This window comes from Ambystoma mexicanum, chromosome 3q, assembly GCF_040938575.1.
Source record: "Ambystoma mexicanum isolate Mex_15411 chromosome 3q, UKY_AmexF1_1, whole genome shotgun sequence".
In the NCBI taxonomy this organism is placed as follows: Eukaryota; Metazoa; Chordata; class Amphibia; order Caudata; family Ambystomatidae; genus Ambystoma; species Ambystoma mexicanum.
In genome coordinates, this window is record NC_090926.1 from 1,067,420,432 (window position 1) to 1,067,440,160 (window position 19,729).

Below are 19,729 nucleotides of genomic sequence, written 5' to 3' on the forward strand. Positions count from 1 at the left end.
GACCGATGCGTCAACGGCTGGCGCCGATCCATGCGTCGAAGGGATCGTCGACGAAGACGGTGCCTTCTTACCCGATGGCCCGTGGCGCTCTTGGGTGGACTCTTTCGCCGGGTGCAGCGACTCGCAGCGTTTCAATTTTTGGGGTTTTTCACCCGGGGTATCACCCTCAGCTGTCTTCGAGGGGGGGGGGGGGGGGTCGAGGCCGCTCTCTCGAAGACGCTTAGCATTTTCTTCCTGAATTCCTCCCACTCAGCCTGAGAGCTGTGTTTTGTGGGGCAGGAGACGCTTTCTGGGGAAACAGAAGATGACGAGGAAGGGGATCTTCAACGTCTCTTCTTTGAGTGTCTCGATCTCGCCGAATGGTGGGAGCTACTTCGAGATCTAGAATGGGAATGCTTTCGACGGCGAGGAGACGAATGCCTCGACTCAGCCGAAGAAACTTTCGAGGAGGATTTGACTAACTTACCTCTCTCGCGCTTCCCTTGCGCTCCTTTAAGGGTTTCGCCGTCATGGACATGCAGTCCTCACACTCCGAACAATGGTGCTCGGCTCCCAAGCACCACAACCAGATCCTGTGTGGTTCTATTATCGACATTTTTTTACCGCAGTCTTGACATTTTTCGAAGCCGGATCGCGGCGTTGTCGGTTCCGATGAAGAAGCCATCGAGAACGAGTTGGTATTTTTGAGTAAATATAGAAGGTTTATCTGACTGAACTGAGCAACGATATTCCGAGGCACCACAAAGCACGGAAAAACGGAACTGAGCAACGGACGCCGCGCAAGGCTATTTATGGGCATGGTGACGTCGGCGCCGATATGGTGGCTGTCGAGGGACATCGACTCGGCGGACGTCGACACGCAGCACCCTCTGCAGAGAAAACATTTCCGAGGCCAGCAAGCTGGAGACGAATTATCAAAGATCAGGAATACGTCGGAGGACACAATCCCTTCGAACATAGATGTAGAACAGTTTCTCTTTTACTTGCAATATTTTATATGTTTTTCTTGATTCAGTATGTCAAGTTGTCTTAATTTCTTTTTAGGTTTTCCCCATATATCATATTCCTGGCATTCATATATTTTTGGGGTTTGTGCTCTTACTCTGCCCTTTTGGCTCACAAACAATCTTATTGTTTCTGTCTCCGCAGCTTTACAATGTTCTAACAGTGTCTGGCATGGTGGCCGAAACGCCCCGGGGTTACCACTAGTCTTGTGCAGACTCACCGGCTCTGTGTGGTGGCTTCAGACCTGTTCGCGCTTATGGGGCGTAGCTTTGCCGCCCGCTTTCCACTCTGGGCTGCCTTGACGTCTCTTTGGATTCTCTTGCGGCTCCGTTCCTGCATGCCTGCTTTCCATCAGTTCTCAGCTAGGGTAACGCTGCGTCCTCCAACTACTAAACGCGCAGGACTCTGCTCCACATTCTTGGTGTCTCCATGGCAAACCCTGCACACACCATGTTACTTTCCGTCTCTGCTTGTGAGCTCCTCTGCTCCGCCAAGACCCAAGCCTCCAGCTTCTACACGCCTCTGACGGAGATGCAACGTTTTCTTCGGTGCATCTACCAACACTTAGGTTTCCATCTTTAAACGTCCCACCCATCGGTGCTTTTGGAAAACAACTAGCATGCTCAATGAACTTGGGGCCCTCTTTGCTTTGCACGATTTCCTTCATCCTCATTGTCCCAGTACTTGTGGTTGTGGGAATTGGAGTCCATTGATGTCAACTGATGCTTAGTACTTGGAAAGTCTCTCTCAATGATTCCATATGAAAAACCAGTTCTATATGAAGGGGAATTAGGACTGAAAAAGGTATTCTTGGAGCATGTACATTTTTGGCCAGGGATGGCAGTTTAGCCTAAAGCTCATTGGGAAAAGGTTTCTCTACTTTTTCTAAAGGTGGGAACAGATGCATGGCAATAGGTCATTAGGGTATTGGGCATCAGGGGATATTTTTCATGGGGGAATACCAGACCTCATCCAATAAAGCCATGAGATCTGCATGGTGGCTCTGTTCTCCCATGTGATCCTCCCTCATATAACCGCTGCCTCCCCATCCCCCAGGGTTAGGATCAGGTAGCGACTGCTGGCTATATGGAAGGAGGTTACTGCCATGGAATCCATAATGGCTCCATTGGAGTCATCACAATCCCCACTTTAGTAGTTTCAGTTCAAGTGTGAGTGAAGGAAATAGGTTGTGGACACATGACTGTGGAATATGTGTTTTTGGACAAACATTCTGATTACATCCTTAGTATTGGTTGAGGCAGGGAAACCTCTCTTAGCAATAGGTCCAGATAGGGATCTCTCTTTTATATTTTTTATAATACTTTAACCAAAAACAAGCAACCTGTGCGTCAGTCTCCTACTTCCACACCCTTACAGTAGCTTTTCTCAAGATTTCTCTTTTTCCTAAATTTGCAGAGTCACCACAGATATCATCCTAAATTACTGCATATGTAAGAACATCCTCACAGATTAATGCATGTTTATTCAAAACGGTCGGCACACATTGAAACAGAACCCATGAAATTACAAATAGATGAACACCTTCTCTGTGTAGAAGATGGAGAGTCTGAAATGTTCCACACCAGATGCAGTATTGTTGTCAACCCATACTCTGCTCACCTTACACTCTGTCCTTTCTGCAACAGAGTCCACACACCATTGGGGCCTCTGTAATCCGGAATGGAAGCAGCCTGTATTGAAAATAAAAAAACACAAAAATCATTTAAAATATGGCGGCAGAAAGTCCATTTTGACTGCTATTATCAAACTTTGTAGCTGTTTAACAAAGTTGAGATCTGGTGTTGGCTCTGACTAAAGAACTGGGTGCAGTGTAGAAAACTGTATTGTCTAATCAATCAGAATTATTTAGTGAAAGCTTTGTGGCGCCAAACAGGGTGTCTGGTCCTGTGGTTAAGCCATCCCCTTTGAATATAGGAGGCCAGTGTCCCACTCTCCCAATTAGATGTAGAAGCTATAGATTTGCAGACCCTTCTCTTGGTCCACTGAGAGGTGCTTTGGCAGGGACTGCAGCAAACAAAGAAGGTACAGCTATGAGGTTGTGTTTCCTACCCTCTCATTGACTTCCCTACTGTGCACAGAAGTTAACAATCTACTAACCTCCCACCCATTGGGCACAGGTTGCAGAATAACCACTCGATAATCACAGCAGTTCCTATCTACAGAACTGCATTCATCAATCTGCTGGAAAGCACCTTAGGTATGAGGCACAATTCCTGCTGAGAGGTAATTATTGGAATAATACACAAGCGTGCTAATTGTTACAGGCACTGTTGGAGCAGTAGGTTATGTTTTTATACTGCTCCAAATTACCACTGTAGTCCTTTCAGAGCATGTAGGCTTGTCAGTGGACTAGTGTACTATGTCCCTGCTAGGACTATCCAGACCGTATGTTTACTGTTAAAAAAACAAAATTAAAATAAATAAAAGAAAACACAGCCATAGGATCTGTTGGAAGTTAGAGTTACTAATATACTACCTCCATTGGGACTGGTTTGCTAGCAACATTTCAATTGGGGCAGATTATTTGACCTGCTCTCTATAGCAGTGGACCGATTACTGGCATATTTCCTCTATATTCCCATTATTGAACATTGAGGATTGGCATAACACGATTGCTAAAAGATATATTTCTGACACAAGAAATGCATTACATGACTGTTGGAACGATACCAGTCAAAGTGACGGTTAGGGAGAATTCTCAGAAATGTGCCGATTCCCTTATACCTTAGAGACCACCAGCTCCTTTTGTTGGACTTTAGGACTTTTAATTTCTAACCTGGATAGAGACCTTTCTCCCACTCTCTCATGTTTTTTTCTGTGATTTGGACAAACTCCATAGGCATCATCTTTACATTGTGACATGCAGCAACTTAAGTGTAGTGACACAGGGAAGTCTCTTAGATTTCCCAAAGGTTTAAATACCTTCTCTTGGTGAAACTACTGGTTCCAAGAGCAGTGGAGTGAAATTGACTTTACTTACATTTTGTTGGAGGGGTTACTTAGTATCCCCCATTGTCTAGCGTTAGGCAAGATTGTATGCAGTACCCTCTGGGTGCACTACAACAACCCTGTACTCCTGGCAATAGGAACCCAACCTTTGGTATAAGTCTGTACTACACAGGTTGGTAGCGTGTTGAGCAGCCAGTCTCATCTCAAGAGGGGTCAATGTAAGCTGTAGGGGAGTTATAAAGAGATTCACAGGGACACGTATTCAAAATAAACTTTTACACACAAGGTTTCTTGATTAAACAATTATTACTTTATTTAACAGTTTTAGTAAGCCTTCTTCAGAAGGGGCAATATAATAGTAACACACAAATGCACTCCAGAATACACAGTCTTAATAACTCTAAATCAGCAAATACCCATTTGGGATGGACCACAGACACTTCCTACACCCTCAGGTGAGAAATAGCTAGGACACTGTGGACATTAATATATCACTGTTGCATTTAGAGTAATAAGTAGGAGCATGTCAAAGGATAACGTTTTTTTCGAAGAAAACAAGAGATCTCACAAATATTCTGAAGCAGGCAAGTACTTTTGGTAACCCCCAATGCAAAGTAAGTTAACCCCTTCCTGGATGGAAGGCTAAACACAGAGTCAGAGGCAAGAAGAGTTATTCAGGGAGCCAGGCCAGGCCAAAGTCAATTGGGCAAAAGGCTAGGTGAGCTGAAGCAATTCTTGCAGGTAGGTAACACAATGTTTTAGAAGTCTTTGTAGAAAAGAAGAAATCAAAGTAGGGCCACAAGCTGATTAGGCGCGTGAGGTAAAAAAGCTGATAGCAACTCTACAGAAGCAACCAAGAGAACAAGTGATGTTACACAACAAGAGGTAAGTTCTCTTAAGACTGTACAGTACCTTAGGTTAGACAAAATGGTTCCAGCTGGCTTCTGTTCCTGTGCAGCTCTGCAGATCCCGTGTTCCTGGGCCTCAGTCGTGGGGACAAGAGGGAGGACGTCTGGAGGACTGCTGCACTGCAATGGGACGTTCAGCGACAGAAAAGGACCAACTTCTATTAAGTGGCACTTCGCGGTTTCAGCTCCTCACGTCTCAGCAAATAGCACCACTGCGGACTCTTGGATGTTGAGATAGGCTATCCTTGCATCTGGGGTCCAGCACTCTGCTGAGGTGGCTCAGGCTTGGTCAGTCCTGCTTCCTAGGAGTCCAGAGGATCTTCCTGGGTCTCTAGGCCAACTTAAAAGCAACGCACACAAACTGACGTTCCTCTCCCTGGCTCTTCGGTTGCAGCAGCAGTGGATTCAACCAGCTTCGAGAGGATGTCCAGGTGGCTTACTTTCTTTGGAGTTGATTGGTCCCACCAACTCAAGGGGAGAAGTCGTCCTTGCAGGGCTTCTCTAGTCGAAACGAATTTGGAGCTTCAGCGGGCAAACCAATGGTCCAGGAGTTGCAGCAAGCGTCTCTTTCCAAGTTCTTCGGAGTCCTTCATCCAGTGGTCGACTCTGCTTTCCAAGCCAAAAAGCCTCACCTTTTATGCAGGTTTCTCCCATTCATTCCAGCCTAGCTGTCAATCGGACAGCCAGCCGGCCAATCGCCTAGGAGTGCATTCCTCTCTCCTAGGAGACTACTCACAGTGAGTTTTGGGCACCTCCCTCGCTTCCTGCCCCCAACAGACACCCTGGAGCCAGAGGTGGGCTTCACTCGTGAATCCCACCAAAGACAAAACAAACAAAGGGACTAAACCTGGTTTGGTGCGCAGAGTAAAACTCAAGGACGACATTTCCACGAAGAAATGGCAAAAAAAAGACGACGACCAGGGCCATTTTAACAAAACTTGCACCCTTGGGTGCTTTATAGCAGCTGCGAACGCAGCCCGCGGTAAAAGCACACCACGGTAGTAAACGTAAACCACTGCCACCAGCCATTCATCGAGGAAAGGGTAACATAAAAATGTAACATGAGAAACTATACAAAAGAGATACTAAGTAACACATCCAGCAACCTATTGTAAAATAGTGTGTGCTGGGTTTAGAAAGTCAAATGTACGTAAAGTCCATTTCACTTCACTGCTCTTGGAAACAGTAGTTTATCCAAGAGAAGGTATTTAAACCTCTAGGGAAATCTGAAAGACTTCCCTGTGCCACTGCACTGAAGGTGCTGTGTGGTACAATATAAGATGATGCCTATGGAGTTTGTCAGACTCCACAACCAAAATAAAACACAGAGTTCAAATCACATTAAAAATACATGAGTGGGAAAAAGGGTCTCACTCTCTCCAGGTTAAAAATGAAAAGTCCTAAAATTCAGCAAAGTTGGTCGGGGTCTCTAACGTCGAGAGGAATTCGCACATTTCTGAGAATTCGCCCCAACATCTAGTTTCTCATGTAACATTTTCATGTTACCCTTTCTACAAAGAACAGCTGGTGGCAGTGGTTTACTTTTTCCTACCATTGTGTGTTTTTACCGCGGACTGCAATCGCAGCAGCAGTAAGGCACACATGGGTGCCGATTTCATCAAAATGGGGCCGGTCTTTTATCACCATTTCTTGTTGGAAAGGTCCTTCTTGAGATTTACTCCGCGCTGCAAACCAGGTTTGGTCCCTTTGTTCATTTCCTCGGAGGACAGCCACCCTTCTATGTGATCGACAGCTAGGCTGCGAATGAATGGGAGAAACCTGCATAAAAGGTGAGGCTTTTTGCTTGGAAGGCAGAGTCGACCACTGGACGAAGGAATCCGAAGAAGAACTTGGAAGAGACGCTTGCTGCAACCCCTGGATCGTTTGTTTGCCAGGTGAAGCCCTGCATTGCTCAGGTTCCAAATTCACCTAGACTAGAGAAGCTCTGCAACGGACGACTTCTCCCCTTGGGTTGGTGGGACCAATCAACCCCAAGTAAACTCGTCTGCACATCCTCTCCAGCTGGATGTACTTTCATTTCTGCTGCAGGAACCGAAGTGCCAGGGAGAGTAACACCAGATAGAGTGCATTGCTTTTCAGTCGGACCCGAGCTCCCGGAAGATCCTCCGGACTCCCATGAAGTAGGACTGACCAAGCCTGAGCCACCTCAACAGAGTGCTGCACCCCAGATGCGAGGAAAGTGCATTAAGGTATCCAAGAGCCGCAAGGAGCTGAAACCGCGAAGTGCCGCTGATCCGAAGTTTTCCCATTGCTGCCACCGACCTTCCTTTTGTAGTGCATGAGTCCCCAGACGTCATCCCTCTTGTGCCCACGACTGAGGCCCAGGAATACAGGATCTGCAGACCTACACAGGAACAGAAGCCAGCTGGAAGCAGTTTTTCTTCTAACCAAAGGTACTGTAAAATTAAGAGGACTTCCCTCTTGTCGTGTGGCCCTGCGTGTTCTCAGTTGTCTTGGTTGCCTTTGCAGAGTTGCTTGCAGCTTTGCCTCCCAGCGTGTGGCCCTACAGTGATTTCATTTTCTACAAACATTTCTAAAACTATGTGTAAGACTTTTTACCTACCTGCCAGAAGTGTTTCAGCTCTCCTAGACTTTTGCTCAACTAACATTGGCTGTCCTGGCTCCCTGAAAGGATCTTCTTACTGCTAACTTTGTTCTTTACCTTCCCCCAGGAAATGGTTAACTTACTTTACATTGGAGGGTTTAAAAAGTACTTACCTGTTGAAGAATATGTGTTAACCATTGTTTTCTCCCTCTGAAACTTTTCCTTTTTGATCTCCCACTCACTATTATTGCTTTAAATGTGCCAGTGATAAATCAATGTCCATAGTGTCCTCATTATTTAAGTTACCTGAGGATGTTGGAGGGGGTATGTGTGCCATCCCCAATGGGTATCAACTGATTCAGTCCAACTGAGAGTGTGTATTTATTGAAGTATTGTGTGCGTTATAGGATTGCTCCCTTCAAAAGAAGGCTTATTCAACTGACTCACATTGACCCCTCTTGAGATAAACCTGGCTGCTCATCCATACTACCAACCTGTGTAGTACAGACTTATACCAAATGTTGGGTTACATATTGCCAGGAGAACAGGGTTGGTGCAGTCTCCCATAGGGTACTGCATACAATCTTGCCCAACAGTGACTATATATGTTATGACATTTCAGGGTCAGATTACTGACTCAATACATTTTTGGGTATGACAATTACTGACACAACACACCTATAATGGGTCATGATTAGTGGGGCATAACAATTACTGGTCTTGTTAATGAATAGCTTGCTTACAGTAGTGCAGTAACTGACAGCACTCAACGATCCATTTTTTTTACCCCTAATCCCATGGTCATCATCCGCATGTAGTGGTGATTTACAGAGGATAGGACAGTCTATTTTAATCTAGGTTTGTCTGATGTGATCCTTTTTCAATCCCATTACCACTTGAACTTCCCACATATTCACTCAAAAGTGAAATAACAATCAGAGACCCCTCTCTTACCGTAAGGCAGTGGACTTCAAACCGGGGGGACTAGCCGCGCTGGGGAGCCCAGAGAAAGTCCAGGGTGGTGGGGGCTTCTCATTAATAAAGAATAAAGATGACTGTTTTTAATATAGGAAAGGATTAAGGGGACTGCTTTTAATAGAAAATATATAAATAGAAAATCTACTTCAATTTTAAAGAGCCTGGGCCCCACCCCTGGACCTTCTTTGGGATCCCTCGGATGCCAAATCCTAGATGGGGTTGGGGGCGGCGCAGGGGCCATTAACAATATTTTGACTCAAGGCGGGGGTGGCTTAGTATGAAAACGTTTGAATACCACTGGTATAAGGAGTCTTATTGCTTCATTTGACCCATTCCATCATGTTGAAATGGATGGTTTTATGCAACCCAGCTTGTTTAACCATGAGCTTTCGTTGACCGTTTTGGTTCAAGCTACCTTTCCTGGACTTTGACCCCCGATTCAGTTAGTACTCCATAAACAGTGGCTCAGTCTTTCCAAAGGCCCTCTATTTCACCAGTCTCCTTATATTCTGGCTTCAACGGTCGCCAACCTATTCAGGAATCTTTTTGCATACCTTTCCCTGCGAGTTAGCTCCTAACTCTTCCAATGATCTTGCTATTCACCCTCTCCTGTGCTGCTCTCCCCGTCGACAAAGAACTTGTCCTACTCAGTGACCCATTTAAGCAGGATACCATGCAAGCGTTGTTAAACATGCTGCTCGATGACTTCACATGACCATAGCTGCTAAATCACGGTGGTTCACTATAGACACACTCTCCCCTTGCAACAACATATGAACAGAAAAAGACACCAAGCACCTGGTACCAGCTAACGGTTAGGATTGATTTTCTATACTCTGGCCGGTGGACAGATACCTAGAAGGCCAACCTAGTTAAGTGACAGGGACAACTCTGGAAGATGTAACCAAACCAGAACAAGGTAGAAAGGCGGATGGTGAAGGCCAAGTCTCAGGACGGGTGAGCCTGGTAAGGTGTCCTGAATGAGTACACACAGTGAAAAGTCAAAGTTATAAAAATACGTATTTATGGCCATATAGCACTACAAAAATGACTACTAGCATGTAATATCACACAAGACTAAATAAAAGCTACATATATAGAGTCACTGGAGTAGGGCAAAATACATAAACCCCTGCAGTATTAGTATGCAGCACCACAGGTCCACAGAGATACAACACTAACTTTAAAAGTCTATCCCTAAGATGTAAAGGGCATTGTACCCAAAAGTTCACCAAAGTTCCACACAGTTTTGTGAGACGGGACCATTTAGTGGTGGGCTTCTGAGGTACAATGAAAAGTTCCAAGCGGTAGCAGACACATTGTTCAAGTGAAGAAAAAAAAGAAAGAAAAGTGTTGCCCACTTTGGGAATGCTTGAGTGAGCAAGCAATGGCAAAGCCCAACTGTTACAAAAGTTTCAAAAAGTTACCAAACTTTTAAAGGGGAGATGGGTACAACAACAACCCGCCCCCTCACCCCCCCCACGTACTTTAATTCTTCTTAAGAGTTGGCGGGAGGTCTACAGAAGAGGGTCCAAGTATGCTTGTCCCGCAGTCAGCTCAGTTCCTTGATGCCCAGGGGTTGCAGGTTCGGGCTCTCTCCGGTCAACGACAAATGCTGGTGCAAGGTCTTCAAGATGGAGAATGCAGAAGGACTCGAAGAGTGCCCCTCTCAGCACAGGACTGGATGCAGGAAAGCTGGTTTGGACGACGGCCACCGATGCACTGCAGGTTGTGGTCGGACTTCACCTCCCATCTCAGGTCCCCTTGATGACCACGAAATATGGCAGAGATGAGTCCTGTAGCACAAGCTGTCCATCCCCAAAGTTTCGGGTCTCAAATCCGAATGGTATCATTTGCAGTACGATATCCCAAGCTCCGAGCTGGGCAGCCATTGGGTGATCTTTCGAGGGCTCTTCTTCGCAGGACTCTGAGTAGACGCTAAGAAAAGGATGTTCCATCCACACCCAAGTTCCTTGGCAGGACTTCTGAAGATCACCTGCAAGACACAGCTCTTCCAGGATAGCACCAGAAGTTGTTTGCCAGGCCTCCTAACAGGTCCATTGTCTTATACGTCTCCTTCATGTTTCTTCCAGGATCTCTCTAGAATAGGTGCAGGGGTCCTCCTCTTATCCAAAAGGCATGGAAGAGCCAAAACTCCCACTAGCCAATCTAAGATCTGGCCCACACAGATCTAGCCCAGCAGTGGTCCAGTCAGGACCACTGGTCGCACAGCTCATGCATTCCAGACATACTAAAACCAGTTTGTGGATTGGGACCAGAATCCGACCGGTTTATGGTCTTTCCATTGAAAATCGTGCATTGAAGGTAAGTACCATCAAATTTTTTCCATCTAAATATGTTCCATCGAATTCCCATACATAAAATGCGAAGTATTTTTCCATCTAAACAGTTTAATCGAAAAAGACTACATTTTTTGCATGGAAATTCGATGGAACACAACATTACAGGGAGCTACACAGCTCCCTGTAACTTACAATATTTATTTTTTATTGGGGGTTCCCCCGCCAAGCCCCCCTCTACTCCCAGGGGTCCTCCCTCTCTAACCCCCCACACCAATCCCCATTTTTAAATTAGAACCCTTGTCCAGTGCTGAAATCGAATTTATTTCAGCACTGGACAGCTTCCTGTAACTTGTAATATGTTTTGTTTAGTTGAGGGGGTGCCCACCCCCAACTCTCCCTCTAACCCCAAGGGCGCTAACCCTTACCCTAACCCTTGCCCTAACCCTAAAATCCACAGAAATCCCTCAAAATTAATTAAATTAATATGCTTTTCGATTAAAAAGCATTTTGATGAATAAACTTTGATGGATTTACATTCGATGGATAGACCAGATGCCGTCCCAACCCACTTCTTGGTAGCTAACGCACATGGCCATGGTCTTTTTGCCATAGCTGCTCTTTTTGCAGTGCAGTGAAGCTTCACTTAACTGGCTGTCGGTACTGGGAAACATTGATTCCCTTAGTTTGTTACTTTGTTACTACTTTTGGTAAAACATTTTTATAATTGTACAATGTAGTACACTTTGTTTTGCCCTAGACTAACACTCAGAGGATTTTTGGTTACTCTAGGTGTGCCTAAGGGACAAGCTGGTGGCAGCAGTTACTTTTTGATGTAATTTACTTTAGTTTACCATGTTTGGCTAGCAATTGTGGCTAGTGTCTAAACATGGCCGTGTCACATGTTCTCTCATTTGTCCCTTGGCCATCTTGTCTTTAACGCTTCTTCCTGGCATCTGAGGCCAGGAAAATCCTTATATGGGGAGAGAGTGTGAGTGTGTGAGAGTGAGAGAGAGTTGGTGTGAGTGATTTCATTGGCTACCCCTGCACCCACTCTAGAGAGATCCTAGAAGGAGCCAAGAATCCAACTTCTGCTGCTGTCCTGGAAGAGCCCTGTATTGTAGGTGATCTCCAGCAGTCCTGGGAAGGAGCTGTGACCCTTGGTGTGAAGGGAACATCCATTGTCAACATCTACTCCGAGTCCTACGAAGACGAGCCTTTGCAAGTGCCCCTGGACCGGCCAGTGGCTGACCAGCTCAGAGTTTGGGCTACTGTGCTGCAGGCATCACCGTTCCGAGTTGAGTCCTGGAATTTGGGGGATCCTCGGCTCGTGCTATAAGACTCACCTCTGTGGGATTGCATGGTCCTAGCATCAAGGGGACCCAAGATGGGAGGCAAAGGCTGACAGCGGCAAGTGAATCCTCTTGCATCGACGTGCATTGGTGACCGTCTTCCGAAACTGTTTTCCTGCATCCGGTCCAGTGCTGAGAGGGGCCCTGCATATAGTTCTGCTGCATTCTCCAACCTGCACCAGCATTTGTCACAAACCGGAGAAGTGCTTGAACCTGCAGTCCCTGGGCATCAAGGGCTGAAGCTAACCACAGAAAAACCAACATCTTCAAAAGACATGCCAAGTCCTAAGAAGAATCAGAGTACAGAGGGTGAGTTGTGTGAGAAGCCCGAGGGTGGTTTCATATATAGATCCCGGGGATTCTTTGTTCAGGTGAACAGGGCACGGCCATTGCCTTTAAACCCAGACCCTGGGGGTGGACCAGTATGGGAAGATCACCTGGACTGGGGGTTCTTGGGGACTGTTTGAGGATTGCCCCCAGGTGAGACGCGGTAATACCCCTTTTGTCCGACACGCCCCTACCAGAGATCCCCTAGGTCTTTGGAGGATATTGGCAGCAGAATCCTGTTGCACCCCAACTCGAACTTCGAAAAAGGGAAAGAAAGCACCATGGGAAATCAAACCATCTTTAGACCCTTAAAGGTTACCTAGTTCCACCCCACCCTTTCAAATCCCAGAGAACATTTAATACATTCCTCCTTTTCTGACAAGTCCGTACACAAGCTAGCTACTGTCACGGCAGGAAACTGCAACTCTCATAATTCCCATACCCCATGAGTTATCCATGTACTACAACTAAAAATAATACCTCTAGTAATGTGCAGTGACCCTGCCCCACTGAGACCAAGCAGGGTCAAGCGCTCAATCACAAGCACACCCATTCTGCCTTTAAGGACAATTTTTCCATCACAACCCGGAAAATCACTAAGAAGAGGCGGCAACTAAGAATAAAGATTACTCAAAACCACACAGACAGAAAATAGACTGCCCCATGCTAATACTGGACTGTACCACTAAGAGTCAGGCAAGGACAGGCGGACCCAGCCCAGAAGTCACATCTGCAGCCGGTTAAGAAACCCAGGTGTATAAGAGGTGGAGTTCCTGGCAGAACAGGGAGCAGCAGTTGGGAGAACTGAAGGGAGGCTGCGTGGCTGAGTCCATCAGGGGTCCCTTCTCAATCCCAGCCCCACTTGAGCCTAGGAAAAGCAAGACGCTTGAATGTTGACCCGGTGTTGCAGGGGGCTTGCAGCCAGGAGAGAGAGCCAAAAGGCAAGGACAGCTTCTTGCAGCTAGCCAGATACAGGCTGGTGCTGTTTTCCCTGGGTGGAAGTTGATCCCCAGAGAGTCAAAAGGGGAGGTGGTGAGACCCTGACCTTAGATCCGAAAGCAACAAGTCTTTTCTCGACAGCACTTTGTGGCCGGTGAGTTTCTGAGTGAGGTGAAACCAGGCACGCCTGTGAGGCTGAAGCGGGAACTAGTCTCAAATATATGAACTTTTCTTGTGAGCATGAAATCCACTATTTAACCATAGGGAAAGGTGCTTTATGGGACATGTAGTGGAAATATAACCACAAAGACATCTGCACCTTGCCTATAACATAGTGAAAATGCCCAAACGAAAGTCTGTTTAGATGAACATTTAAGACTATGAGAAACTGTGAATTGAAGAGATTAGAAGTTTAGGGGGGAGGAGAACCCTACCAGCACTGTGATTGAGAGGTCCGAGCCCGGCTGAGGGAGATCTACAGGAACTTTTAAATCCCTTGTGAAAAGCCTGAGCCAAATTTTGGGGGGGCTGCAGGAGTCTGAACAAACATTGAGTTTAAAAGGGTCCGAGCATGACCGACGGGGACCCAGTATGAAATGTGAACCTGAGTCGTGAGAACTTTGAGATCCTAAAGAGAAGGAACTTTGTTTTTTGTGTGGGCAGGCATTCCGGGAATTAGAGAGTTTGTTTTGGAAAGAGACTTTGTCACGGAAGGACTGGCTTATGTCCTGAACTGCATCCTCTAACCGAAGAAGCCAGCGAGTGTTCCAAATCCAGAGCGTGCCACCTTGCGCCGTGCTGAAAAAGGGGTAAGGGAACCCCACTGTTCAGTCATCCCGATGCACATGTTCTTAAACACTTTTCCATTGCATACACCTTTTTACCACGCACACATTTGTTATAGCTTAAGGATTGGCAATAGTTTTTTTTTTTTTTAGTATAGGCCATTTTGATTTGATAAGACACTACTAGGATTGTGTTATTTATTGTTTGATGGTCAGGTTGGCTCCCATCCTTACATATAGTACTAGATAGGCGTTCTTCCACCTCATCTTTGCTAAATAAACACCCTTGAACTGTGCATCATTTGTGTTCGTCTTTATTTACAATACCATGCCATCCTTACAGTTGTTCAGATACTTACCTGAACCCTTAACTCATTCTTAAAAGTTCCTTCTTAAAAGTTTTGAAAAGGTTTAGAAACTTTCATAACTATTTGGCTTTGCCACTGCTTCTTTGCACAAGCACTCAGAACGTTAGGGACACTTGTTAGTTATAACAACTTGTTCTCTACCACTTCGAAATGTTCATTGGACCACAGAGACCCTACCTTCCTTTTTTCCAGCCTCAAAAAACTGTATGGAACTTTGGTGAACATTTGGGCACAAGACCCATACATCTTAGGGGTGGACTTCTGGAGCTAGTACTCCATCTCTGTGTTCTGTAGTGCTTATACGAATATTCTCCTTCCTTTACAGGGGGTTTTATATGTATTTTGCCCTACTCCAGTGATTGTATATATTTATCTAGTATAAGTGTGGTGTGATAATAGTACCGGTTAGTCATTTTCCTCAATGTTCTATGGCCATAAATAAATATTTTTATAACCCATTGTCTAAGTGTGTCCCCTGACTTTTCACTGTGTGCACTCATTGAGGACCCCTTAAGAGCTCACCACCTCTAGAGACTTATCCTAGACCACCCATCCACCTACCTTGAACTGGTTTGGCTACAGCTCCTAGAGTTGTCCCAGTCACTATACTAGGTTTGCCTTCTATACATCTGTTCAACAGGTCAGAGTATAGAAAATCAGTCCTAACAAAAACAAAAGAGTGCAGCTCAAGTAGCTTCCAGCAACACTGTATAGAAGGAGCTTTGTGTGGCAAAAGTAAAATACAGATGCCACATAAAGATGGAGGAAAGCAGACTCCATCAAAGATAACCAAAAAGGGTTCCTAGAGTCATAGAAAAAGAATGGGTGAGTGAGGAAAAAGGTTCCCACGCAGTCAGGAGAGTCAGACAATAGTCCAATAGTCCGGATAAAAGTGCTTGGGTACTCATCAAGTTGGGAGAATTACACACAAGATGGAAATTCTACCCAACACTGCTTCATTACTAGGCGTTCTCCATTTGTTTAACTCTGCTAACACACCAGCCCCTCAAGTCTGCTTTACTGCTCTGCGTTTCCCTTTGAGAGTTTGGCTAGCCTAGGTACTCCTTTTGGAGTATGTTTAAGTGTGGTATTCATGTACGTATGTCTTGTTTTCTTTTGTTGTTCCCCTGTGTTTGGTTCCCGGCGCGGTATAAATTAATAAATGAGTGTCTATAACCTTCTTCTCAAACTAGATTAGCCTCTAGAAGGCACCCACAGGGCTGGTTCAGAAAATCTGCCCTAACAATCGTGATGAGAAAGGATGCATATAGTTTACCAGAGATGTAGCGACAGAGTTCTAAAATTCAGCCAATATACAGATTTTCATAAAAAAATGGTCAGCCATTTTAAACCAAATATTTTATTAATCTCACACTGGATCGTTAAGATAAATGATCTCTTAAAAGTATTGAGTAGTACTGACAGACACATAGCAGCATGGAATACATGAGTTACCATTGTGCAGATTTAGACAATAAGCACAATAAGCGTACCCAAGACATGTGAATTTGATGTGATCCAAACTCAGCAAGGCCCAGAAGCAGCACAGACTTGCGGCCAGATTGGATTGCCCTATCAGTACGAAACACTTTTTGGCCAGTTTTACGGTTATATCGAATTTAACTAAGATAAATGTGTGTTACAAAAGTACCATTGCATTACCTGTAGCGCAGCACGTTTAATGCAATATGCACAACTTGCTTAAGATATTATTTAATCATTTAATCACTTTTTTCAACTTAATCATTTAATTTGTTAAATGGTGCATTAAGTGTTCCTTTGTTCATACAGTGTACATTTTACAAACCTGTACAGGTGGTCTGTTCTTCGGTTAACACTATTTAGCCAAATAGATCATTGATATTTTTCAAAGTAATTATCAGTAACAATATGATAGGGCAGGGATTCTTAATTCACACCTGTATACATATATAATTTGCATTATTAGGTAAATAGGAATGTATTTTAATTTAAATTTGAGCGTACATTTTCTCCAGCACCTTACCATAAACTAAAAGATGTTTTTATCTAACCATAAATGGTACTTTTTTTAAACGCATGGACCCACTTCTGCTCACACACACAAACAAAACAGCAGAGCACTTCTGTGTGGCACGCGCTGCTGAAGCATCTGGTTCGAACACCACCCCAGCCATTTTTTGTTGGCAGTAGTTGCCCAATTTCAGTGAGTAAAACTCACATTTATGTCACTTATTTGGAGGGCTGCTCACATCCCAAGAAGCTACCGTTCCGGTTAACTCTAGGTCCCTGGCTTCTGATCTCTACAATTCAAAAGAGATAATTTAATATAGTTTTCTTACCGTACTGATCCCAGCACCTGTGTAGATGACCAAATGTCTGGCGTTCTTTAATGCTGCAGCCAACTCAGAAACTTTCCTCTGAAGTTCAGCTGGTTCATCACAAACCTGTAGAATAAAAGCCGAAAGAAGTCATGTCCTGGGGCTGCACAGAGAACTAGAGCTGTAGAGAGGATCTGCAGAACATGTGACAAAAATATGATTTTCAACAACCTTTATTGTCGTCAGGAAGGGTATGAGTGAAACACCTTCAGGTTTTAAGCAACTGCAATTGATATACCTCTTTCTGAACAATCCATATAAAAGGTGAATGTTACTCAAATTATGGTGATTCTGGGGTTTCCTGGACTGTCAGGGATACAGGTTTGTATACAGAACTTGGCTTAATACTTGTCAGCATGAATTTGGGATACATGCATGTTGGCTCCAAGGTTTCGCTTCAACAAGAGATATTCTTTTACAACTCTTCAAGCAAATAGCGTCCAAATGGATCAAAGCAAGGTGCAATAGACTCCTATCTAATAGGGAGACTAATCTCCATCTCAAGCTCTGCTCTAAATACAGTTTTAGGTATAAGGCGCCCAGCACAACCCTTTGCATCACAGTCTAAAGAGTGTAACTCCAAATTCATTATTTGAAACCCAAACCGAAGTCTAAGGGAAAAGGTACCTATTCCATTATGTGTACTCCACATTGCACAATCTCAGGGATATAGAGCACAACATGATTATTGACTCTTCCCCAACAAAGTCTCAGAGATATGGTACCCAGCTTGCTATTTGTAATGATACCTGGGATATATACTGGCCAGGTCACCTCAAGGGATACCTAGCTCCCTTGTCTCAGCTCCCAGATATGTAGTGGCAAGCTCACTGTGGTTCAGTCAAGGGTCTGCAACCTGCAGCCATTCGAGTTTGTATTTATTCATTTGCATTGGTCACCTAGCCCTCGGGCATCTGGGCGCATTGTTTTTGGTTACATAGTGCATGGTTACAGAGACGAGAGCAGAATGCAATGAATACATGTAAGTAACAGGAAAGTACTTACATATGCAGTAAATTATATGAGCAGAATACAGTTGTGCAATTATAAAGGTAAGGAACAGGTAAGTAGTTACATAGGCAGTAAATTATATGAACAGAATACAGTTAAGTACAGACAATTACATGTGCAAAGTACAGTTATATACAGAAGAGGCGCTGTTTGTTCGGAGGCTAGCTAGCTTCCTGAGTGGCAAGCCAGTTTATGGTTTTAGTTTTAAATGATGTGAATGAAGGTTTAGAACTTAGGTTAGTAGGTATGGAGTTCCAAAGTTTGGAAGCGAGGACAGGGAAGCTGCTGCCGCCAGATTTTTGGTGGTTGCATCTCGGGATTAGTGTGTTCATTTGGGCTGATCTGGTAGGTGGATTAGATTGTCTTTTTTTGACAATTTGCACACCAGGTAATCCGGTGCTGAATTGGTTAAGCATTTGTGTGTGAGGGTCAGAGTTTTGAGCGGGATTCTGTTTGTGATTGATAGCCAATGGGAGTTACGTCTGGCTTCAGAGATGTGGTGAGATCTGCGTATGTTGGAGGCTGCGCCGAGAGCATAATTTTGAAGGACCTGAAGCTTGTTAAGGTTGCGTTTGCTGGTCGCTAGCTAGAGCGTGTTACAGTAATCCAGTTTGGATAATATAAGCGCTCTGGCAAGTATTAAAGCAGCTTGCTGGAGCGAGGAACGGTTTACAAGTGTATGCTGTAGCAGAGGCTGTACCGTTGACTTGTTACGTCAAGGTTAGTGTGGAGTTAAGATAGACGGCAAGTGTTTTGACGTTTTTGGAAACTGAGAGGATTATGCCGTCTATGGGCAATGAGTTAAAGGATGTGTTTAGTTTGATTAGGTTGGCTTCGGAGACGGCCAGTAGCAGTTCAGTCTTCTCATCATTGAGGCAGAGGCCATGAGTGGCCATCCATGACTGGATGATGACGTAGATTTTGTTCAGTAAATTGCAATCATTGTCATAGTTGTCGGAAATCGGGATGATGTGACACCAAGACAATCCAAATCATCAAACAGTGGCTTAGTGAATATATTATAAAGAGTAGGTGACACGCAAGACTCTTGTGGTACTACTGGTGCTGGTCGGCCGCGCCTGGGGGGAGAGAAGACTCATTGTTCTTTTGTGTAGAAATTATTGTATCCAGGCAGTGGCTGTTTCAGAGAAATGGGCTGAGATGAGATGGTTGCATAAGACTTCGTGTCTGACGAGATCAAACGCGGCTGATAAGTCTAGCAGCAGGAGCAGAGTTATGTTGCCTCTATCGTTTTGGTCATCGATCTGTGTTTTGAGGTCGATTAGTGCGGTTTCTGTCCAATGTCTAGGTCTAAACCCTGATTGTCTAGGAGGCTATTTGATTCAAGGTAGGCCTGCATTTGTAGAAAGGCTGCCCTGTCCTGAATTTTCAGCAAGAATGGCACTGTTGTAATAGGCCTGTAATTGGTCAGGATGTCAGTGCCTATGTTAGGCTTTTTCAGGAGTGAGAGGACCCAGGCATCCTTTAGATCGGTGGGGACTATACATGATTTGAAGGAGGAGTTTATGAAGGACGTGATGGCAGGAGCCAGGTGTTAGGAGGAGCTTGTTGCTAATTCTGGACTTCACTTCTTGTGCATTGTTTACTCCATGTTCTTTACATCGTGTATCATAGTTATAAGGGAACCCACTCTGCTATTCTTCAGCAAGGGTTCCAGATTCCAAGGAGAGGAGTTGAAGGGAGAAAGAGAGGTGGACATGGTGGTCCATGGCTGGGGGCTGTTACTCTTGGATGAACTTATATAATAAACCCTTCGACTCAAGCAATGCCTCTGGAGTGTCTTCTTACATTTTAACATTGGCGACGAGGATTGGCCCAAAGAGTTACAGCCCCCGGCAA

General features: G+C 44.8%; 1 protein-coding gene across 2 annotated transcripts in view; it reads right to left on the minus strand.

Annotated features, from left to right (window-relative positions):
• SIRT7 (sirtuin 7) overlaps positions 1-19,729 on the minus strand; it is a 421,359-nt gene that overhangs the window by 327,004 nt on the left and 74,626 nt on the right. For both annotated transcript variants that reach the window (XM_069655301.1, XM_069655302.1), the window contains exons 3-4: positions 16,820-16,924; positions 2,626-2,696 (exon numbers count right to left, since the gene is read on the minus strand). In XM_069655301.1, coding sequence (XP_069511402.1) covers positions 2,626-2,696; positions 16,820-16,924 — 176 coding nt within the window. The remainder of the gene's footprint in view (positions 1-2,625; positions 2,697-16,819; positions 16,925-19,729) is intronic.